The sequence below is a fragment of the Diaporthe citri genome (assembly GCF_014595645.1).
Source record: "Diaporthe citri strain NFHF-8-4 chromosome Unknown scaffold_5, whole genome shotgun sequence".
NCBI classification, from domain to species: domain Eukaryota; kingdom Fungi; phylum Ascomycota; class Sordariomycetes; order Diaporthales; family Diaporthaceae; genus Diaporthe; species Diaporthe citri.
This window is the reverse complement of record NW_025064850.1, coordinates 5,064,572-5,087,628: the sequence shown is the minus strand read 5'-3', so window position 1 is coordinate 5,087,628 and position 23,057 is coordinate 5,064,572. Positions and strand designations below refer to the sequence as shown.

Here is a 23,057-nt window from a genome sequence, read left to right as displayed (position 1 = left end):
GAGAGAAGGCCGGCCCAAGACCAGATATACACGGCGGCCAGTCTCGTCTTTTTACCCGCAAGCACATATAACGCACCAAGTCACCCTCCTCCGGCGGAGCACGAGTCCGCTGGCCCTCGACCGGCCCCTTGTCCGCGGCATCCCGTGTCCGATCCTCCTCCTCCGGGGGCGGTAAGAAGTGTGGATGTTGCGCAGCCACAGTCGTGACGTTCCCTGTGCCTATCACCCCGTGGGTGGGGGTCCGCGGAATTTTTCTCTTTATATTTAAGCTTTTGCGTGGAGATGGGCTAGAGATCTGCCGCATGTTGGAATGAAGGAATGCAGGGGATCTGTGTGTCGATCGGGTGCCCACCGAAGGAGGCTGTTGTCGGTCACGACATGCGGCTGAGTGGGTGGGTCCAGTCCGATGCGATGGGCCCGGTTGCTTACGGAGTAGATTACAATTGACCGGGCCTGGGGCTGATTCGTGTGCTGTCCCTATCAGCGTTGATAGAGACTACATTATGACTTTCACTGCTTCACATTGGCTCAAGATCTCTTCGAGGTTGTGGACCAGGAAAATCTATGTTTTGAAACATTCAAATTACCAATGTGAGTCCCTCTTTCATGGCCCAGTGGTGTTGCGATACGAACGACAAACAGTTGCTGAACAATAGAGGGAAGTGGGTGCACCCATCACCCCTGAAGTAAAGGCTAAATTATGTGGGCCGAGACAATTATTAGCCACCCCCCTCCCTCCCATAAATTCCTTATTCCCTAAAAGTCGAGCTGAAGAGAAAGAGTCAGTTCTCAAAACAGGTTTCCCTTGTGGCTCCGAGCGTGATCTGGTCATCTCGGCTCTCGCTGCTCTCACTCTTCCGAGGCTGTAGGCATTGCTCTGACAAGACCTGGCCCCGAACATTCTGCTCCTCAAGACGGAAGTTCACTCCCACACGAGGAGAGGCTCTACCGGGCAGGCCTCCAATAAATCGCGATACACATCAATAATCTTCGTCCTTTCCTCTCTCGCCCTGACGTCAAAACTGTCCAGGGTCCGAAAAGCCTTTTTGGACCCGGGCTTGGGCCTGCAGAGAATCACGTCGACGCGCTCAGAACCAGATGTCCGTCCTCCGTAGGCATAGTCCCCACAGGCGACGAAATTCAGCGAGGGGATCCCGTCTGGTCCAAACGCCCACTCGGCGAGATGCCGCTGACACCAATCTGCTTTCGAGGCACTCACCAGATCTTCGGGGTTGGTGGACAGTCCCATGGCCTCAAGTTGGAAATCTGTCAAAGGTTTGCAGAAAAGCGTCGCCAGGGTCCAACAACAGGTCCGCGTCAACCTCCTGCGTGAGATGCGGATGAACACCTTCACCCCTCTGGTGATGCACAAATCTCTTGAGAGTTGCACGGTGGGCGATGACTCCCGGCCAGAGTTCATTAAGTAGCAGGGGGCCTTCGATTCCCACATAGAGGCCTTCGAGTCCGCCGAATGCTTCCAGGAATCTCAACAAGACCTCATCTGCGCCACAGCTCAATAAGCCGGGCTTTGCAGTGATTTCGAGAGTCTTTAAGCCTATCGGCAGGTGCAGACCAACAGCGTGCTCCAGAAAGCTATCCCAACTCTCGCAGTTACGGAGCCTGAGAGTCCGAAGCACACTGAAATCAAACACCCCGACAGACTTTCTGCTAAGAGCCACCTCAGTGAGACATAGGGTCTGCAGAGCCGCGTGCGTTGGGTCCCAAAACTTCCCTTCTGGCACCCGCCAAAACCGCATCCAATGTTCGAGGCCGCGTGGCCCATCATCGTATGGGTTCCGATGACAGTAGTACCCAAACCTTTCCCAGTTTACGAGATCGATTTCAAGGTACTTCAGGGTCTTGGCGTTGGTATGGATCATGTCGCTGAGGGTGTGTATATCATCACAGTCTGGGGCTCTCCAGCGCAACCGCTTCAAGTTGGTCAGTGTTTCCAGGCCCCCTTTGACGAAATCTGGAGTTTCGTAACATGTACAGTCTGTTGTTATCGAAAGCGATTCGATCCGCTGCTGCTTCTTCCTTTCAATAATGCCCTCCCCTCCGAAAATTCGAATTGGAAGACAAGTCCCTGTATCCCAGCTGATCCAGAAATTAGTAGGATGTCATCGGTCAGAAAACGGTCTGAGTAGTACAGGGAGAGCAGTACCTCAAGCTGCGGAGTGTCCCGGGCTGTAGCTGGTTAAGCACGGATGTTGCCCCCTTCCCCAGGATATCGAAACACCCGTCGGCGCTACTGCCCACATCGTCTTCACTATGGTCATTATCATCTTCGCCTTGGTCAATGTCGCCCTCGCCGCTGTCATTGCCGTGCTGATGAAAATGAGGACACCGTTCTTCAATATTCCTCACAAACTCCGAAGAAAAATGTACGTCTCTAGTATAATTCAGAAAAGCGCTATTGGGGGCGAAACATGGGAAGCTGTCCAGACGGCCTTCGCAGATCTCGAGAGAAACTGATCTCCAGAGATATGCCTGCAAGAAGACGTCATGGACGGCTTTCGATACCAGTGAAAGCGATAGCAAATCTCTCTTCTTTTGCACCTGTTCAAGCTGGTCAGTCTTTGCCATGCAATTAGGCGGGCAATGTTTTGCAGCTTACTTGACACGCTATAACCTGAAGCATCTCAGCCGGCAGAGTGGTAAATTTCAGGGTGCTATTGTTCGCCATCATGTTGCACTTGGGGACTTCGGAATACGTTGTGGAGGATATGATGCTGGCATTTGGGCATCTGTAAAGATACTCAAAGCTTGGTATAGGTCAACCAGACTACCTCACTTGGTGAGCCAGCCAGCCAACTAACCTAACCATGGGTGAAGCAATTGTTCGTTTACGGATAGGGGAAATCTGCTTAGGCTTTGGAGAGGAGGTGTCTCAAAGCAGGGGGTCAACCCCAACCCCTGAAAGTCCCACGAGTCCTTTGCCGGCAGAGAAGATAGCGCCTGTAGTTTATGATGAGATAGCTTCTCTACTTGAAAATCCGAATAAATGTGAGGCATAAAGAAAGAGGGTATACTTGACAAAGACGATAATATGGAGCCTTAGACGGAGTTTGTACAAGAACTCAGGCATCAGCAGTACCAGCACTTCCGCTGGCAGTCAAGTCTATTCGGAGGAAAAACCATGGTGCTTCTTGATTTACCGTCAGAAATGTTTACGGAGTGCCAGGTAGAACTGTACCGTTTTACGACCCGCCTCAGTTTGATGCTCCGGTCCATGTTGCTCAACCTTCTGCGAAGCGTGCGCAAAGCCAGAGGACGCTCCGCATCCTTTCCGGCGTTGGTGAATCGCAAGGGACCAAGTCGAGGCTCAGCAACCATAATTTTTCTCATCATACCAGCAAACAACTCCGGAAGCGGTTTCCTCAATTCTTCTAATCGCAATCACCCCGCTTTGCTTGTCTCATTTCTCAAGGAGTGCACCGTCCCATGAAGCGCGGATACAAACAAGCCTCCCTGACCGTCCGAAGCCCCATGAGCCACGCGAGGAACCTCTCCTCTCCCAAGCCGTAGCCGCCGTGAGGTGACGGCCCATACTTGCGCTGGTCAATGTACCAGGAGTACCCCGCAGGATCGATACCCTCACGCTCGTAAGCAGCAAGCAGCGCGTCGTGATCCCATATGCGCATGCTGCCTCCGACGACCTCGCCGACGCCCGGCATGAGGAGATCTACGGATTCGGTCACGCGCGGGTCCTCAGGGTCGGGCTGCATGTAGAAGGACTTGAGGGCCACTGGGAAGTGTGTCAAGAGGGTAGACCGGTTGATATCATCCGTCATCTTGCGCTCGGCGGCTTCCGCGCTGTTGTGTCTTGATTAGTTCCCCACTGGACATGTCAAATGAGAGTGGATGGAACTCACATATCGTCCCCAAAAACATGGTCCTTGCCCTCAGCGGTCTTGATGTCTCTGGCTCGTAACCAGTCTATCGCGTCTGAGTACCGCATTCTCATAAAGGGACGAGTAGGCTTGATGAACTCCGGGTTGCACTTTTTAATACACTCAGTCGCAGACGGATCCTCAAGAACAGAATCAAGAACACGACAGATAATGTGCTCAAGATGGCTGAGGAGGTCGTCGAATGTTATGAAGTCCAGCTCGGCCTCGATGTGGGTATACTCGGCGAGCTTATGGGAAATGGTCAGGAAGAAGCCCGAAAGTTGAGCAATTTGTGAAAGCATGCGAGGGAAATGGCCATAAATCCTCCTTCTCATGGCCAAGTCGATCCGATCGGAAAACGAGATAACCTCGAACCGGGGTGACTTACATGACGACGAGTAAGTGACTTCTCGGCCCTGAATGACTGCTCAATACAATACACATCACCCAGAGACGGGAGCACAGTCTCCAAGTACAGCTGGCTTGATTGCGTCAAGTACGCCTTCTCACCATAGTAGTCGAACGAGAAAAGCGTGGCGCCACCCTCAACCTGCGTCTGCACGAGCGCAGGCGGGCTGACCTTCGTGATGCTCCGCTCCTTGTACGCGGCATGGAACGCACTCTCCAGCGCATCCCGCACAAACATCACAGCCGCAGCCTTGTCATGGCGCAATGCCAAGTGACGCAGGTTGAGCAAGGTGCTGGGGTCACCGTCCTCGGGCACCCTGTTGGTGAAGGACTCGTCCCCGCCCGGCGCCTTCGCGATGATGCGAAAGAAGTCGGCGTGCAACTCCCGGTCGAGTGGCGCGTGGAGACCGGCTGGCACCCCCCACAGTTCTCCTGAGATCTCCATGGAAGTCTCGCGTGCCAGGGTGAGCGCGTCGTGCGTCTTGGCTAGTTGTCCGGATAGGAGGCACTGCATCAGGCTGAGGCCGCGCCGCAGGGTCACAAATATGAGGCCGCCCTGTTTGGCCACCCGGTGCACTCGGCCCTATACGCGCACACGCCGCACTGGGTCCTCTTGGGGTGGCTCGTCTTGAGCTTTTCGTAGCCGGCCGATGATCTTGGGGTCGGTCTCTCCGATGTTAATCAAGATCGCTTTTGGCAAGGCAGGATCTTCTGCGATGTGTATGCCCCGTGCCGCTACTAGTGCTGCCTCGACATCGGCCGCCTTTTGCTCCTCCCCCTCCGCTCGTTTGGCCGCGGCCTCTTGTTTCTTGCGTTGTGCCTCCACGTAGTTGGCAGCTTTCTTCAAAGCTGCTTTAGCGGCGGGTTTATACTCCTCGTCGCCCTTCTTCTTAACCCGGTACTCGTTATGGGACTCATGCTTGAGGTACGCTTGGGGTAGGCTTTGAAAGGGGCTGGCCTCAGTTCCTAAGGGCCATCGCTGCATCAACCCCCTGCTCTTCGTCGATGAATATGATCGTCATGGTCCCCCACGGTTGAGTAGCTTGGGGCATGTTTGGTGTGTGAAAGATGAAAGCTACGCCCCTGAACGTCTTTGCCGTCCAGTCGGAAGCGTAGTGCATGTGGGAAGGCACGGCGGGTGAGTCACAACAGAAATCCTTCGAAGTCACTGCAAACCATCAGTACTTATCTGCATGTCTGGATATCAGACTCCCGACGTTAATAGCTGGACTTTTTCGCTTGGTTTCGAAAATGAGACCGATGTTGTATAATCAAGGCGGACGTGCAAGTATAGTATCACAAAGAGTGCACATTTATTTGGTTCTAGTCATTAATGTACTGACTCACTGTGGGGTAGCGATTAATTCGAATGTAATCGGCCTCTCCTGCGAAGTCGACTGAAGTGGGCAAGCTACCCTAAAACGCCGTGCTGTCCAGGGAAAACACAGGCCTATGCGACCCCTTCTTGTCAAATTGCGAAGATCAAGCATCGAGAAGCGCATTCAGACGGGCCTTCGTATCCAGGTCTCAATTGCGAGAACCATCAATGCAACCCATCTGCAGAGAAATGGCCATGTCCATCGCGAGCTGCGTTCTCATGTATCCACCCTTGAGAATCAGTTTAGCTTCTCTTGTCTTTGCAACCTCGATGCCTCCAGCTGGGATTTTCTAGCCAGTGCGCAATACGACAGGTTGCAAACCTTGTCCGTGGACGGTGGCTTGCCGTCTCGGTAAGGAGCTGGTAGATTCGAAAAAGGCGAGCGACTCAACGGCTCTGTGAAGGCAACCAGGCATATGGAGCTTCCATTCTAAACATCCTTTTACTGCCGACGTGGTCTTCAAGTTGACTTCCCCCTGCTGTCGTGACGTGGAGGTAAGATAGGTGTGTTCTTCTTGGGCGTACTTGCGCTCTTCTCGGGGGACTTTGCAGACTTCTCAGGCGATTTCGCCGTGGCCGTCTCGCTGGATCGCTCAGCTTCCTTGTCGACACTGGCCAAGTGCGACTTGCTCCTCTTCTTCTCTTTCCGCTCTTTGCCGTCCCGCGCCTTCGCATCAGGAGTGCTCACAGCGCTGCTCACCTTGACTGGCACCGGGATTGGGATAGGCGTCCGCTTGGATGGGAGCTGTGTAGATGGTAGTCGACCTCCGGGGGAGTCAGATCGCCTGTGAACAGGGGTAGGTTGGGTTGCCGGCGGTACTGCTGAGGCGGCTTTCGGGCGGGAGGAATTGGTACCGGAGCTGGATCCGACGCTGAGGTGGGGAGGCAGAGGTACCGGGGTCTCCTTCCGGCCAGCTTGTCCATCGGCGGTATGCTCATGGTCTCTGATGATTTTCTGTTTCTTTACGGACTTCTCAGCGCTGGCACTCTTGCTGGAGTCCTTGGTGGCGGGGGTTTCCACAGGCCCGTTCTCACCGTCATGCTTGCGCTTTTTCTTGGAGCTGGATTTGGGAGTGCTGATCGCTGTTGCCTCTTGAGCTGCAACATTTGCAACATTTGTGTCCTCCGTGCCCGCGATGGGGGCCAGTGGTTTCTTGGAGGCCGGCACGCCCAGAGGAGTGTATCTAGCACGAAGTCCTTCTGGTTGAGGCCGAGCTGGTCTCGTGGTCTTGGAAACTGTCTGGGTTGTAGTAACGCTAGCGGGGCCCTCAGGTAGGAAGGTCTCGCTGCGAGTGAAATGCATGGTCTGATCGACAGGCCGGCCAACTAATACATGGTCAGTCATGCACACATGTTTCACAGAAGCTGGTGCTTACGCTCTGAGTACTCCTGTCCCTTCTTGTTAGGGATGAGGAGTCTGAATGACGAAGCAGCCGAAGGGTCATCAAAAGCAAGACGATAGTCATCTCCATTGTGGGTGAGGACGGGCAGGCCCTTGTGGGCTGAATCCATCGGAATGGTCAAGTCTTGTACGACGGTGACAGGAAGGGAAGCTGGCGCGGTGATGTACCAGACTTGCTTGCCTTCCATCTTGGCCTTCTCAAAGAAGCCAGCGACCTCAGACGCGCCGATGCTGCCGTCGAGCTTGCGCAGATGGAAATCGGGTGCTACAAACTCGGGAACAGAGCCACTGTAATTCTTGTTAGCATTCTGGCTGTGCCTTGCTGGCGATGAGAACTTACACCCTGGTGGGAGCGCCGCCATTCGTCAGGGCAGTCGATTGGTCCGTCATCTCGATGTCGCCATCAACATCTTTGAGAGCAGGTGGGTTAGAGGTCTTGATCTTCTTGTTGCTGGCCTCGGCCTTGGAGGAAGAAGTGGGCTCTCGAGCCTTCGTGGCCTTTGCAGACTTGACATCGTCTCTGATTTGCTGCTGTATTTGAGCCTCGGGATCCTCGCTTCCCTCGCTGTCCTCATCACTCTCACTTCCGCTCTCACTCTCACTCCCACTCCCACTCTCACTCTCAGCCGAGCTTGCTTGCAAGCTGGACTCGGAATCGGATTCAGACTCGGACGGGGTGACCTGCTTGACAGCCTTCGCCTTGGATTTTGCTGGCGCTTCCTTCTTGTCGGCTTTGGTCGCGGGTCTCTTCGCCTTCTCATTCGCGCTGGAGCTGGCGCTGGAGCTGTCGGAATCGTCGGCCGCAGCAGTCTTGGTCTTGGTCTCGGGCTTGTGCTTGGTGCTCTTCTTGACTTCCTCGCCTTTTGCAGGGGCCTTTGTTGGTTTCTCGTCGCTGCTAGACGCGCTGTCGCTCTCACTGTCGCTTTCGCTTTCGCTTCCGCTGCCACTCTCAGATGATTCTGAAGAGCTAGTGGCTTCCTTCTTTATGTTCTTGCTGGGCTGTTCCTTCTTGACTGACGCCTTCAGGCCGTTGACCGTCGGGCTCTTTGCAGGTGTCGCCTTTGCGACATCCGCCTTCTGCTTGGGCAGAGGGGTCTTCTTGACTTGCTTCTTTTCGCTGCCATCTGAATCGGAGCTGCTGCTAGAGCTATCGCTGTCGCTGTCACTGTCGCCGCTGCCAACGAACGTGTTCGCCTTCAGCTTGGGCGCTGACGGCTGAGTGCCGAACACGCTGCCCTTGGAGGCCTTGCTGGCCGTCGAGGCATGGTTGCGCAAGCTGCCAGAGGGAGCCCTGACGCCAGCCATGGTGCGTCGGACTGATTCAACGAGCTGTGGGTAGAATTGCGATTGTTGAGCGACGGAGCGCAGGATCTGGCTTCGTCGCCTCGCGTGGGGCGGGCTGGAAAGTTGAAGGTATTCAGCACGGGTTACAGGCGGTGGAAAGCTGAATATGAGTGGCAATGTGGGCCAATTGTGTAGTAAAGCGCGCTGTGGAGGAGAGAAGGCACGCAAACGGTCGCGTGTTTGGCGCGGGAGCGTGATGTGTGATCGTTGAAGTTTTTGCAAAGTTTCTTCTGGGGACGCCCAAAAAGTCGCGTCTCCAAATGGAAACCTCCAAGACGAACTTTGGCAGGGTCAAAGTGGGCGTGGTGGGGTACAGCTGGTGCTAGCGATTGGGCCAAGTGCTGACTTACAGGGAGCTTGCAAGTGCGATGCTAGCTGGGTAGGCGGGCTGGGGCCACTCACTCCACTGTGGTCGACTTAGGCTAGAAATACCACTCACACCCACTCACACTTGAAGATCAATCTCGCTGTGGTTGGTGAGACGACGGTCGTTTAAACGATTCCCACGAGATGAGGGAGGCATTGGCATAAATTCCCTGCAGTATCAGCGTCGTCAGGATGTCGTCGAGTAAAAAGAGAAAGCTCGAGGTTGGCCAGGGCACCCAGAGTAGGTCATATCTATTCCGGAGTGGAAGATTGCACGTCTCACAAAGTGCGGAAATGTAGCTGACATGGCCTGATCGTCCTGCAGTGCTGAGCGCCGCTGCCCTGAAGAAGAGACTGCTCGAGAGGCAGGCAGCTTCTTTGGCATCATCTGCTTCTCCTGAGGACAACGGGAAGACCATTGACGACGGCAACAAAGCTTCCAGTGCAAGTCCCGGGCCAGGAGATAAAGTCTCCGGTGCTTTCGAGAGGCTGCTGCTAGAGGGTGCCGAGATACCTGCTGGAGGTGATGGGTATGTGTAACATCCTGTTATCCCTCGGGTCAGGGACAAAAACCCGGATATTGACTGTGAGCAAAGTCTGCAGACCCCGGAGCCTGCTGAGGATCCTCCCAAGCGAAAGGTGGTCCAGCTCTCATCCTTTAAGCCTACAAAAAGCAACCTCCAGGTCAAGAAGAACGGCGTTTCTGTGCTGAACTTCCCAGATGGAGAGGTATGATGATCCCGGAAGTAAACCATCCTGAAGATCAGCTTGCTGACCAGAAGACAGCGTCTGGTGATTTTGGGCAGTTATGGCATCAGGGTCAAGAATGGTGAGGCAGCCATCGCCGGCGCTACTCTGCTCCCTTCTCAGACAATACACTGGGTCCATGCACCTCACTGTCATGCCCTGCCTGTCTTGAGATGCACGGAGCAGTCTGTGATTGAGCTTCACAATCACCAAGGCGCCCCTGGGCTCAGGAACTTGGAAAAGCTATCACCTCTATTCGGTGTCCTTTGGAATGAAGTCGGCCAAACAGAGAACACCACAAAACAAACATATCAGATCCTCTCAAGCTCAGCAGATGGCCCTAAGAAGGCCATACTGCAGGATCTCAGATCACCCGCAGAATGGAATAAGAAGGTTGCCGATTTATGCAAAGAGAGGCGAACCAAGCCCCCGGTTGTCCTTGTGTGTGGTCCAAAATCGTCGGGCAAGTCTACCTTCTCCAGGCTCCTGGCCAACAGATTGGTGACCAGTATAGGCAGCAACAAGCAGCGAGTTTGGCCCGGTGTTGCCATTCTGGATATCGATCCTGGCCAGCCTGAGTTTTCACCACCAGGCCTGATCTCTCTTGTCCAGCTCGAGGAGCCAAATCTAGTCCCTCCTTTTGGGCATCCAACTCTAGTCGACACGAAATCCATGCCTAGATCACACGCATTAGCATCCGTCACTCCGGCATCAGATATAGAGCACTATCAGGAATGCATTATGGACCTCTACAACTCTTACCAGTCGTCTCACAAGGACTGTCCCTTACTCATCAACACTCCTGGCTGGGTACAGGGCACCGGCCTCGGTCTGTTAATGGATCTCATATCCAACGTTCATCCAACTGAAGTCATGTATATGTCTGAGGACGGCCCGGAAGACACAGTCGAAGGCTTGAAATCTGTATGTGACGGCAACACCTTCACGTCACTTCCCTCCCAGTCCAGCGAGTATACCTCCAGAACGGCATTGCACCTACGACACATGCAAGCAATGTCTTATTTCCACATGGCCCCCGAATTGAGCCGAGGCACTGCCATTCGATGGGATTCCAAACCGCTAACGTCTAAACCACCGTTGCTGCTGCATTACGCGGGGACGAACGGCGGGATTCTCGGCGTGGTGTGTTACGGATATCAGCCAGGACTAGACCTACTGGCCGACTCCATCAACGGCACTATCGTCGCAATTGTCGAGATCGAAGACCGCAAGGCATTCTGCAACATCACGGAAGCCGGCAATGGGGTGCAACCAGACGAAAAGTCAGAGGAGCCAAACAACGGGCAACACCCAGGTGTACAACGCTACATACGGCGAACACCAGAGAAGATCCCCTATATACGACATGGAACAACTCTTCGGCCCCAATTTTCCCGTTGTTTAGGTCTGGCCCTTGTTCGCGGCGTTGATGTTCAGCGTGCCATCATTGCTCTGGTTTCACCAGTATCCTCAAGTGAGCTTGAAGAGAGGGCGATAGTCCTTATCTCGGGGAAATTCGACGTTCCGACGTGGTCATATACTGAAGACCACTACAATCATGCCTCTCAACGGGGTGAGGACCAGCACGACAACGGAGCTCTGACAGATGAGGTCGGTCAGGCGCAAGATGGGCTCACAGGAGAAATCCCTTGGGTCGAGAGCCTCCATGGCGGTCAGAAAAGGGTGGTTGGATCTAAGGCATGGAGGGTCAGAAGAGATCTTGGGCGGGGTGCAGGAGCTGGTGATTAGATGTGGTGGACTGAAAGGCACCCAGAGACTACAAGACCGAAGATGGCAGGCCCAACATCGCTGGATGCTAAAGGCTTTACGTTACCGGCATCACAGACACTTGATCATTGCCGGCGACAAACGGCCCACACTTGGTGAAAATATCACAGCCACGTTTGTCCCTGGGGATTGATCCCGTGATCATCTATCCATTTCGATTGCAAGTTGTCTTCAGCAGCAACGCCTCCACGAAATCACAACACTTTCTCCTACTTCACCCACCATCCATCCATTCACCTCGATTCAAAGCTGCCTTAAGTAACACTTCGACGATATCACAATTGTTTCTGTTACCCCGCTGACCTTTGACTGTGCATCAATTAACAACACATCCCACGTGTTTGACAACCTCTGCCCTTTCACATTGTTGTCAACAGTCAGTCACTGTCAATACATCTACACTATCGCCCTCTTTCTCGATTGTCTGCACTCGCCTATCACTTTCTGCCTATTCACCAGCTTTGATCATGGACCACCAGTTCCTCACGCGCCTCGCCCAGCACGCGAGCTTCCAGGTGCTGAACTATCATCTCTTGTGGGCCGACAGCAATCGCGGACTATTTGCACTTGACAAAGAGTCGGAGCTCAAGATCAGCGAGAAAATCAAGATGTTCCTTCCCCTGGCCCACAAGTCTCCTAATAAGCAAGAGGCATTCGTCGAGGTCGTCTGCGACGCTGCGCTCGTCGTCGCGGAGAAGTATAATCTTAACAAGCGCGCATTCTACGCTGCTGTTCAGAATCTGGCCACCGTGACGCTTGTTCCAAGCATATACGAGAACGCAGGAGACCCGGTCCCCCTCAGCGCTCACCATCTGCGCTTGTATGGGGACAGCGACGCCGAGGAGGGCGAGAAGGGCAACCACGAGAAGGAGGATCACGAGGAGGAGGACCACGAGAAGGAGGAGGACGAGAAGGAGGAGGTGAAGCCGCACTCGGCGGCCACAAAGGGCGGAGCTCCCTCGAAAAACGGGGTGTTCTGGACCGAGTCACAGATCCGGGAGGTCATTGACCTGAAGACCGCGGGCAAGCCTTATCCGGCCATAGCGGAACGGATGGGCCGCACTGTCGCCGCCATCAAACAGAGGTGGCGACTTGTGGACAAACCTTATTCTGGCTGGAAGGACTACATCGAGAAGAAGACAAGTGAGGCCCGGGATGCGCTGGATAGGCAAGGTGAGCTGTCAGACGGTAGCAACGAGAGCGACGAGAGTGACGAGAGCAGCGAGGACGAGGACGCGGATGGGAGCGAGGATGAGGAGGCCGACCAGGAAGTATGGCCGCCTGTTCCTACTGCGGACACCATCGCTGTCACCAAGACCCCGGCTGCCCTTGAACCAGCCCGCAACTGGACTGATGCCGACATCCGGAAGTTGATCAGATACAAGATCAACGGCCTGAAAGCCCAGCAAATAATGGAGCGCATGCGTCGCCCTAACCGCTCAATTCATTGCCAGTGGCTGAACTTGTCAACCAACATCAATGGCAGGTGGTTCCACTACATCCACAAGAAGTTCAGAGCGAAGAGAAAGAGGGAGAAGCAGGCAAAGGCCTTGCAGGGTGGCACGGGAGGTGATGCGGATGTGACTGGCCAGCCCAAATGGGTAAGTTTATCTCTGTTCACGTAGAATTTGCCATGGCAGCCTCGCGGTTGATATGTGAGGCTAATTCGCGATATATATATACACACAGACTCAGGTTCTCGCCAAGCGAAAGCGTGCTCCTAGCTCCGTCGATCAAGACGCCACCGAGGCCGACGCCATCGAGGCCTCTGACACTGAGGCCACTGAGGCCACCAAGGGTAGCGATGAGGGCCACTCAGCCTAGCCGTCTGCAGCAGAGGTTTCATGTGAATCTTCCTGGAAACATACTAGCTCCCGGGTGTGGCTGCATATGTGGATGCAAAAGGCGAGTAGTATTTGGAGATCAGAAGTTGGTCCATTTACACAGCCAGCCTCATCTGAGTCTGGCGAAACCAATACTACACTTGTTTGAGTATTGGGGCTGTCTGGTATCCGGAAACATACTGTGGAGCTTGGCCATGCGAAAGCCCTGCAAAAGGCCTGGCCGTTGTTGTTCTCCGGCATCTGCTGGGGAAGGGCTCCATTGAGATTGGATTGACTATTCCCACATCTGGCGTGCTCCATCCTGAAGACGAAGCCAAAAGTAGGGGATAGAGATGAAGGGAAATTACTTGTACACTATTTGTGGATCCAGATTGATCCTTTACACTTTGATGGCATTGATATCTATCTTGTACATGAGGACCATCAGGATTCTCTCTAGTAATCAGTCTCAACCATGCAAAACCAACACGCAGAAAGTTACGTCCCAGATGAAATACCCCATAGATTGTCATCTTTTATGTGACCAAAAGCAACGAGGTATTGCAATCCGTGGAGGATAGTCTCGTGAATTTCACACGTCTCTTTGAGACTTTAGTCCCAAGTATTAGCAGCGCCTTTCAAATCTTGAACCTATTGAGAAAGCATCACATGTAAAATACCTTATCCCCTCACCATACTCAGAACCTTGAGAACCTCTTCCTCAGTTGTCAGCGGAACCGGATTCGTCGCAAGCCATGTGTCTTTCAGACTCATCCGGGCCAATTCGTGCACCTTCTCCCCGGTGATCCCCTTCTCTTTGAGTGTCCTGGGCATCCCCAGCGCTCGAACCACCACGTCTAGCAAGTCTCCCAGGTCAGCTTGATCCTCGCGCAGGCCTTTGCTGGAGAAAAGCTGCCGGCACAGAGTGATGTCCCAGAGGACCTCTCTTATCCTGGCCTGCTTCTCCCCGGTGACTCTGGCATTGTACTTGCACACCGCCGGCAGGAGTATGCAGCTAGTCTCGCCATGCCCAACGCCCATCGGGCCCATCATGTGGCCAATACCATGGCTCGCCCCAGCAGGCACGCCCCATGCGATCGGGAGAATCACCAGAGACGCCCCGAGCTGGCAGTTGAGGCGAGCCTCGGCGCTGTCCCTGCCCCCGTGGCTATCGAGGAGTCCCGGCACGAGTAGCCGCAGCCCCTTGAGGCAGGCATCATACACCTCCGGGAACGCATGACCCGACAGTATCGACTCGACGGCGTGGTCGATGCCCCTCACGCCGGACTGCAGCCAGACCGACTCGGGTGTCGTCTGCGCCAGCCACGGGTCGTAGATGGTCACGCTCGCCTGTGCCGCCACGATCTGGTACTTCTGCTTAGTGTCGCCGTCGGTGACCCCGCTGCAGGGCGTGTGCTCGCCTGCCGAGAGCGAGGTCGGGATGAAGACGAGGTTGGCGGTGGGCGGGTTGTGACCCTGGGGCCCTGTCCATTTGCCGTCTTTGACGTTCACCGTGTGCTTTTCGAGCTGGGCGATTGTGCTGATGTCGTTGGTGAGGGCCTTACGCACGAACCTGGCCGCATCGGACAGTGACCCAGCCCCGAGGGTGACGATGGTATCAGCTCCGACTGTTTTGGCTTCGCCTGTCACCTCTAAGCACTCTTGGAAGATTGTATGAGGCGTCATCCCGACCCTTGTGCCCTTCACACGCGTGCCAAGAGCTGTCTTCAGGCGGTCGAGGCTGTTGGTTTTCTCTGAAAGTGTCTTGCTGGCGAGCACATACACTTTGGCATCCGGTCCCACATGGTTGACGATAGCTTTGTCGAATGGCAGACCGTAGCTTATATTTGGGATGACCGGGTCCTTTCGGTGAGCTTTGATAGTAGAACCGAAGACCTCCTGGCTTGGAACTGGAGCCTGAGGGTCCCGGCCAGAGGCGGCTGCTTTGGAAGACATGATAGTAACTCATGTAGGTATCAGGTTCGGAATAGACCCGACGGTCTCATGTGTATAAACAGGTTCTCCAGCAAGCCGTGGGAAAGCGTGGTCAGTAAATAGCATTGACCACAATCTACAACTTGAGATGACAGGCTAAGCTTTTGAAGCGGAGGGCAGGATGCCAGAGGCAGTCTGCGCAATGGAGAGGTTCTTTTTTTGTTTCCTCCCCCCCCCCCCAAAAAAAAAAAAAAAAAAAAAAAAAAAAAAAAAAAACTACGAAATGCCTAGGTGGCTGTCATTTCACGGCGTGACTATGAAAGCCATTCATCTTGACGTCACGATGGGCCTCAGTGCAATGGGTTTCACTACGATCCAGCTTCCGGCCATACCGAGACCCGCAACAGCGAGGATCGACGAGTGCGATCAGCCTCGAAGACGCATGACACGGGTTGTGAGGCACACTGGAGGGCAAGCAGCCAGCCCTGGAGGCTTAGGTGGGTTGTTAGAGCATAGCCGAGGTGCCTTCATGGACAAACACCACTTGCACATTAATTTACAGCAGTCAAAACTGGGAAGTGCTCTCCTGGGACGTCACGGCTGTGAATTGCTGTCAGGAGGCTGGAAGCCAGGCGGTCACGTCGACGAGGCTATCGAGGCAAGAAGCTCAGGTATTTGATGGTATCTACTACGTATCTGCCTTCCCACCAGCAGCCACAGACCCATCAGAGCCACATCCGTCGTCGACCATACGCCATATATCATTGCCCAGCGTACCGATCCCGCCCCAAAGGCGCGTATCACGAGGCCCTGCCCAATCCGTTCATAACATAGCCCATCTTTCGAAGCTGGAACCAATCAAAAGAAGCCTCTCGCCAGACAAAAGCAGCCCATAGGAAGGTATACCAACAGTCGAGCCAGTAATCAACCGGACCAGGAGTGCACCCAGGACGAGGAGGCGCAAAGATAGAGCCCACCGCATAGACCCCCGCATCGCAATGCGGCCCCTGCCACCAAATACATCGCCGTCTAAAACTCTTAAGTACAGATAACGTTCAAGGCCGGTGGCGAGCCTGAGTGAGAAGCGCAAAAAATATCAATCGAGGTAGGTATCTCTTTTTGAAGGTGGGCATTGAGGCGTGGGAGAAGGTGGCACAACAACCAAAACAAGCCATCAATCTGTTCCCGTTTCGTTTCATCCTGCAAAGGATACTGTGACCTGCCCAACCCTTTTATTTCCCTTGGTTTCGATGCAGTGTATCTCCCGAACGCCTATTGGAAAGCAGAAAAGAGAGCCAAAGTTGTTTGAGGTGAAGTGTTGCTGATTGTGGATGTCATCGTGATTATGTTTAAAGCTTAGGACGCTGATGGGCGGGAATCAAGGCCAGACATGGTATGGTAGTGAGGCTCTGTCAAGCCCCTATGGTGGTGTTGTTTTGTGCGAGGCTTTCAGACCAGATCTGCCCACCGACCTGGTCCGGTTCTCCTGAGGCATTGACAAGCTTGGAAAGGTCTGAAACCCGCTCTGGTTTTCTTTTGGCGTGAGTCGGCGAAGTACCCAGACATTGGAGGTCAGTCGCGCGGATGCTGACCAGTAGCATGTGTGAACGAGCATAGACCACGGAGAATGGCTATTCGATTGGGAGTAGCATCATCACAGACGCCAGCATCCGAGACCTGGGTGCGGATGATTCTCTGTGCACAGCGTCCTGGTTGTGCGTGGGGGGAACCATGTCGTTAAGTCGCAAGTAAAGGAAGTGAACGAGTGAGTGTATATAAGATAAGGCTGCTGTCAAGAGGCTTGTCGTTGTCAAGTCATGATGAGCCTCGATGTCGCAAATTGTACCATAATTCTTTGGATTCCGGATATTCGCACGCCTACTGCTCATTACTCTCCGGACTCAGCATACCGACAGCCTCATCCTTGATATCGCCAGGCGGGCTGCTCGCAACACCCTGGCTTTGCAAGCTGTCAACACGTTCCATCGACGGGGCCTGAATGGAGTTGGGGGCTCCGTTGGGCAGCGCAGGAATGTTTTTGCCCAGCTTCTTGCCCTTTTCTGGCGTCGAGTTGGGACCGCCGGGCTTGGGATCGGTGACCTGGGCTTTGCCAGCCTCGAGCTTCTTCTTCTTCTTGGCCAGTGCGATTTGCTCCTTTGGCGGCCGTTTCTGAGGGGACACAATTTTACCAGTTGCGCCAAGGCGAGGGCGAGGCCTCTTCTGCTTGACCGGGAGATCCTCATCCTCTACCAAAGGTTGATCGCCATTAGCATGCAACTTGGCGAGGAAGAAGTTCTTGACAAGCCCGATCTGGTCTTGAATGTTGTCCTTTGTGACCGGGTCCGCAGGAGGAAGCTGCTCAAAGACGTCGTGGATCTCAGCGTCAACGGTTTGTGCCTGGGACTGGAAAGTGTTCCGGACACGAGTCTGGAGTAGATGCAGAGGCACCGACATCATCTCCAAACCGAGCTCTCTGTCAAGACCAAGGGCTTTGAAGCCAAAGAAGTCTTCACCAAGCTCCTCAGCAAAGTCACCACCAACGAACTGCTCACTGCCATCCTTGAAAGCCCCAGCGCCGTCCGGCCCGACGTCGTTGAGTGCTGGCCGAAGCAAGTCCGCGAGGTGGGACTTCATGCGCTCGTGCATTGTTCCGAGCTTGGTGCCTAATCTGTCAACATCATCCTTGGCGTAACCCTCTAATGTCTCCAGGCTGAGGCCGCTCTCGTTCAGGGTGTGTAGGATAACCTCCTCTTGTGTGAAGCGCGGTTGAAATTTGGCCCCACGCTCGGCGTACACACCCGTGGCGTTCTTCTTCTCGGCTTCCTGGTAGACGTTGAAGGTGCGAATAAGCTTTTCGAAATAATCCCCAGCGATGTCTGCAACCACATCGAGCGCAGACGGCTGCAGCTCCTCAAACCCAGCGTGATAGAATATTTTGGCCACCGAACGCTGCAAAGCCGATTTGCAAACGCCAGGCGCCAGAACGGGCGCGTCGCCGGCAACGAAATGAGGTTCGATGTCAGCCTCCACGAAGGGCTCTGGTTCGTATTTGGGAAACTGGTTCGCGTAGACCTGTGACTGTATCTGCATCTGCTTGATGACGCCAATTTTGGAGACAACTTTCCTGGTCTCCTGCAGCTGCCGGAGATTCGCATCGAACTTCTTTGTGAGAATGCTCGGAGGGGCGACGAAAAAGCCTCGCGGTACCATACGCAAGACATCCTCGTGCTGGTTTATTACCTGGCCCTCGTCGTCCTCGACCCATTGCAGCTTGGGTGGAACGTCAGGCACGAGATGGTTGGTCTCGTAGTAATCGGGAATGGCTCGCTCTACTTCATCTTCCATGCCCTCGGCCAGGGTTTCGATCGGCTTCGCTGAGTCCTTTGCAGCGATGGCTGATGAGCCGCCGCCAGACGCAGCGAGAAGACCAGCCGACTCTGCTTGCTTGTGGCTTCGAAGCACGCGTCGCATGCCGGCCTTGGTCCTCACGAGTGCTGGCTCGTCGATGTTGAGCTTGTTGCCCTTGAACAGTTTGTAGCGCTCACGGGCGGCCAAGGCACGATCCTTTTTCGTCACTTGCTTCCAAATCTTGTACTCTTCATCCTCAATCTCCTGCTCGGCAGCTTCACCCAGCGCATGGTCGAGAACCATGCCGCTCAAAGACGGGCCGTCGGTCTCCATGGCGTCGGCATTGCTGCCAATGCCGGACTGGCCGTGCTGGCCCAAGGGCGTGAAGGAGCCGACTGGTGGGGTCCCGAATCCATTGCTGCCCTCGCCCATCTCGGAGCCTTCTCGGCCGGTCTTGGCCAGGATCCCGTTGAGCTGCAGTATGGGCTTGGTGTCATTGTTTGGCGTTCCCTCCTTCTGGTCCGAAGGGGCCTTCCTCGATTTCGTGGCGCCTTTTGTGGCACTGCTACGACCGCGCGAGGATATGATGGGCTCATCGTCACTATCGTCGCCCGCGTCGTCCTCGCCACCGTTCTGCTTGCGCCGCTCTTCGGCCTCAACCTCGGCGCGGGGCCTGATGACCAGGTCAGGGATCAATGGAGTGAGCTTGTCGGCCTCCCTGCGCATACCATTAGCCATGCGAGGGAGATGGTTGTTCAAGTTCTGATTGTATCGGAGACAATTATCCCAGATCAGGCTGAGGTCGGCCACAAAGTCGGCCTTGGATTTATACTGAAGCTGCTTGAGCTTCTTCGTCATGGTACCTAGATCCATAGGCTGCTTGATGACTGTGGAAGTGATCAGTGCTTGCGCAAGTCTTTTCGGGCGGGTAAAATGCTGCCTACCGCTGTAGTAGTCTGGCGCATCCCTCTTGCTAACTTTTTGCAAGAATGGTGTCGAGTACTCCGTGTGCGCCTTCAATTCGCTGAGGACCTTCTCCAACGCCTCATAAAGCTCCTCCTGACCCACGTTGTCTTCGCTCGCCCATTTTGACCGATTCTTCCTAACCTCATTCATCAGACTGCGCAGTTCCTGGTCAGTTGCTTGGACCTGACTGCGCTTCATATCTATCCTGGCGATGAGATGCTTCAGCGTCAGGCTTGAGGCGCCGAGGTTGGCGCTGCTGAGGGATCCGTGGGCCTGGCCGGAGCCTTCGTTGGATGAGCTGCCGCCGTTCTTATCCATCTCCGCCTGAATCTGTTTCTCAGATTCCTCCAGTTGCTGTTGCTCCAACATGGCGGTACGATCATTCTCAAGAGTATAAAAGAGTGTGTGGAAGCTGCGCTTGGCCGCCTCTTCGGTTGCGTTGCGAGCCTCTTCCAGTTCCTTTCGCGCATCTTCGGATGATCTCGCATGGTCTTGCGACGCGCCATCTTCTTTGGATTTATCGCCGTTCTTGCCGGGAGAGGAGACAGAGTGGACAGGAGAGCTCCCGGACTTGGAGGGAGAAAGGTATGTCTTGGCTGCGGCGGCATTTGCAGCAGTCTGTGATTTTGGCGGCGCGGAGCCACCGTCGGCGTTATTGTCCTCTTCCTCGTCATCTTCATCATCGTCGCCATAGTCGTCCTCATCAATTACCCGTTTCGCCTTTTTCAGGGGGGGTGGCTGGATGGGTGCATGGTCGGTGGTAGGGGGCGGCAGGTTGAACGAGTCGTCAGCGGTGGGAGGGCGCTTCAGGGACTCGATTGCAGCGACATCGATGTCGCCGTCATCGGCAAAGAGGGCGGCGATCCTGGCGTCTGTTTTGCGAAAGAGACTGGCGAAATGGGCGCGTCGTTGGTCCTCGTCGTGGTTGTCTGATGCCTCAGGCATCAACAAAGTCGCATCGTTCTGGGATCGCGACGAGCCATCGGAAGGGGGCTGATTCATCCTGATTCCATTTCCCTGGCTGCCAGCGGGCGTTGGCCAGCCATTCTGGGATTGATGCAATGACATATTGGCCCCTGGGGGATGGACAGGACTGATGCACGGCCGCACACCCCATGCGCCGGGGGTCGAGGTGAATTCCACCGCCTTCCGGTCGGAGTCGGTTGACTAGATGGGCACCGGGTGATAGCGCGTCATTGACATAGATGGGGAGGAGGGAGTGCAGGATGATTCGGGGTGTTGTGGTGGAGGAGGTGATGGAATTGCGACGGGCGATGGTCGTGGACGTGATGGATTGACGTTGTGTCTGGAGAGCGCATGTCCCGTTTTGGGTGGAGCAAGTACCGTCGCGCGACGGGACTGTGGGCCTCGGCGCCCAAGGAGCGTCACCGGGTACCTCTGTCTCTGCTCGACGAGGCTACGGGGCACGCTGCGCAATTGTGGGCAGCTGTGGGCTTGTGCAAATATGCTATCTAGTCCAGGCCCCTCTGTTTGCAGCATTCCCATGGCTTACTTTTGCATCTCCTGCCTCGGGGCACTCGATATCCCATCCTGCATTATTTCAGGTGTACCTCACCTTCTGGCTGCCTTACATAATCGCCCGCGCTTATGTGATCCTACCCGGAAGCAGTTGGTATTGGGAGAGCGGGAACATAGTGCCACGATGGTTCGATTCAATATCGAGGCAATGAGTCTGATCACCTCTGAAAATTCATCTGTGCCATTCCATGTTAACTGATCACTGTATTTGGAATTAATGGTAGGAGAGATACAGCGAAGTCATCCTCCACCACTATAACATTGGCGGCGCATCGCTACGCGTCGCCAGAACATGCACGCCCACACACACATATTACTGGATAGTTGATGCGAATGGGCATCAGAGATGCAAAGAAAAGCTCGTTGAAAATGAGTGTAGATGATGGGTGATGATGATCAACATACGTTTTGTACGACAAGGAGGCATAAACAGAGAGTATCTGATGTGCTACTTGAGGCTGCATCATACCTACAGGAGAAACCCCCCTCCCCTCCCCTTCAAAAAGCTCCCTTGGACGATTTGCTGCGAACCGCGTCCACATGGCGTCCGGGTGAGTGGGGATGGCCCGACAGAGCGGTCGCACCTGGCCGTGTGGGGCTCGGCTGCCCAGGGCTGCCAGGTGGCCTGGGAGCTGTGTGGGCGGGCAGCAGGCAAGCAAGCTCCAGGCCACCTCATCCTGGAACTCGTTGCGTATCGCAAACCTCCCAGTGCTCAAACCTCCCAACCGAGTGACACGGCATAACGACTGGACTCCCCACCCCACTCCCCCAGTCTCAGATCCAAGCGGAATTCTTTTAAAAGCCATGGTTATCACCGCAGATCATTTATGATTCGTCCATCTACATAAAACCTTCCCAGAGATGAGGATACGACTTCCATTCGCAGGTTCGTAAGCTGCCGGAGCTGAGCTCAGAAGCTCCCCTCCCCACTCCACCTCCACCTGGCGCTCCAATGCTCCCCAGGCAAGCTCTGGCCCTGCTACCTTTAAGGAGACACTGACAACTCGACAGGAGTCTTCTTCCTGCTGCTCCTCCTCGCAGGCTACGCTGGCCTGACCTCCCTCCAAGTCGGAGCCTACGTCAACGACAAAGTCCTCCACACCGTCACCTTCTTCCTCCTCACCGTAGTCTTCTACTGGATCGTCGACACAAACCGCCGCCGGACCCTTCACTTCACGCTGGTGGTGTGCACACTATGCCTGGGCGTCGGCTCCGAGTTCCTGCAGGGCTTCCTGCCCAACGGCCGCGACTTTGACTTCTACGACATCGTCGCCAACCTGGTGGGCAGCCTGGCGGGGCTGGGCCTGTGCTCCATGTACCACAAGCGCATGTTGGAGAGGAAGAGGAGCCGCAAATCCTACACGGCCGTCCCCGACGGAGCGGAAGAAGAGGGCGACATCGAGCTCGGGGAAGGCGTTGTTGGCGCACAGGAGAGCGGCATCATGGAGGCGTCCGGCGCAGCAGGCGAGGGCCCGTCTAGCAAGACAATGTCCTTGGAGGAGCAGGTTGACAACTGGGACGAGAACGCACCGGATGACTGGGACGGCGTTGATGATGTGCACGATGAAGAGCCGAAGAAACGTGCCGACTGAGTCCCGGCGTCTTTGGGCAATGGACTTTGAAAATGATGGCGCTGGACACAAGAGCGACGGTCTGTTCTGATACCTTCACGGCGATTTGGCTGGCTATTGGCGTTGGGCAGGATTTGTACGACTTGAACGAGGGATTTTGACGTCTATCATTACTTGAGCATTAAAGAAAAGGATATCTCGAAGGGGTGGGCTATCATCTCTCTCTACACAGGGACCAAGCTTATCAAACACCGGCATGAAAATGGCCCCAAGGCTACAGTCATTCCACCTCGCAATGACACTTCTATGTCCCACCAAAGCGTGCAACATCTGGACGAAAACCCCAAGCCTCTCACTAGTCCCTGAGTCGTGGTGGCTGTCCAGCTTCTTGTCCAAAATCAAGATTGACTAACAACTCTGGTAAACACCATGGGAGCTTGCACACTTCAACTGCACTCGCTCAACTGGACAACTTACGGATCGTCAAGGGGCGACCGACTGAAGAATTCCCACAGCACCACCGGACTGACGTTACATCCAGCTCGATTT

General features: G+C 54.7%; 6 protein-coding genes across 6 annotated transcripts; 2 read left to right on the top strand and 4 right to left on the bottom strand.

The window, feature by feature from the left end:
* Positions 1-1,253: 1,253 nt before the first annotated feature.
* Positions 1,254-2,686, bottom strand: INS49_011919 (uncharacterized protein; the record flags this gene model as incomplete). The annotated part of the gene is made up of 3 exons (XM_043172627.1): positions 1,254-2,097; positions 2,165-2,559; positions 2,618-2,686. 3 exons carry the CDS (start codon positions 2,684-2,686, stop codon positions 1,254-1,256), a joined length of 1,308 nt encoding a protein of 435 aa, XP_043024372.1.
* A 739-nt stretch (positions 2,687-3,425) lies between these two features.
* INS49_011918 (uncharacterized protein) lies at positions 3,426-8,386 on the bottom strand (the record flags this gene model as incomplete). Its single annotated transcript, XM_043172626.1, has 7 exons — positions 3,426-3,816; positions 3,876-4,141; positions 4,282-4,857; positions 4,906-5,231; positions 6,205-7,005; positions 7,056-7,369; positions 7,422-8,386. The coding sequence occupies 7 exons, from the start codon at positions 8,384-8,386 to the stop codon at positions 3,426-3,428; spliced, it is 3,639 nt and encodes a 1,212-aa protein (XP_043024371.1).
* A 597-nt stretch (positions 8,387-8,983) lies between these two features.
* On the top strand, positions 8,984-13,150 carry INS49_011917 (uncharacterized protein; the record flags this gene model as incomplete). Its single annotated transcript, XM_043172625.1, has 6 exons — positions 8,984-9,032; positions 9,117-9,321; positions 9,388-9,520; positions 9,578-11,012; positions 11,786-12,927; positions 13,016-13,150. 6 exons carry the CDS (start codon positions 8,984-8,986, stop codon positions 13,148-13,150), a joined length of 3,099 nt encoding a protein of 1,032 aa, XP_043024370.1.
* A 680-nt stretch (positions 13,151-13,830) lies between these two features.
* INS49_011916 (uncharacterized protein) lies at positions 13,831-15,105 on the bottom strand (the record flags this gene model as incomplete). The annotated part of the gene is made up of 1 exon (XM_043172624.1): positions 13,831-15,105. The coding sequence occupies one exon, from the start codon at positions 15,103-15,105 to the stop codon at positions 13,831-13,833; it is 1,275 nt and encodes a 424-aa protein (XP_043024369.1).
* Positions 15,106-16,962: 1,857 nt separating this feature from the next.
* On the bottom strand, positions 16,963-20,466 carry INS49_011915 (uncharacterized protein; the record flags this gene model as incomplete). The annotated part of the gene is made up of 2 exons (XM_043172623.1): positions 16,963-19,319; positions 19,377-20,466. The coding sequence occupies 2 exons, from the start codon at positions 20,464-20,466 to the stop codon at positions 16,963-16,965; spliced, it is 3,447 nt and encodes a 1,148-aa protein (XP_043024368.1).
* Positions 20,467-21,798: 1,332 nt separating this feature from the next.
* On the top strand, positions 21,799-22,529 carry INS49_011914 (uncharacterized protein; the record flags this gene model as incomplete). Its single annotated transcript, XM_043172622.1, has 2 exons — positions 21,799-21,823; positions 21,949-22,529. 2 exons carry the CDS (start codon positions 21,799-21,801, stop codon positions 22,527-22,529), a joined length of 606 nt encoding a protein of 201 aa, XP_043024367.1.
* Positions 22,530-23,057: the final 528 nt, after the last annotated feature.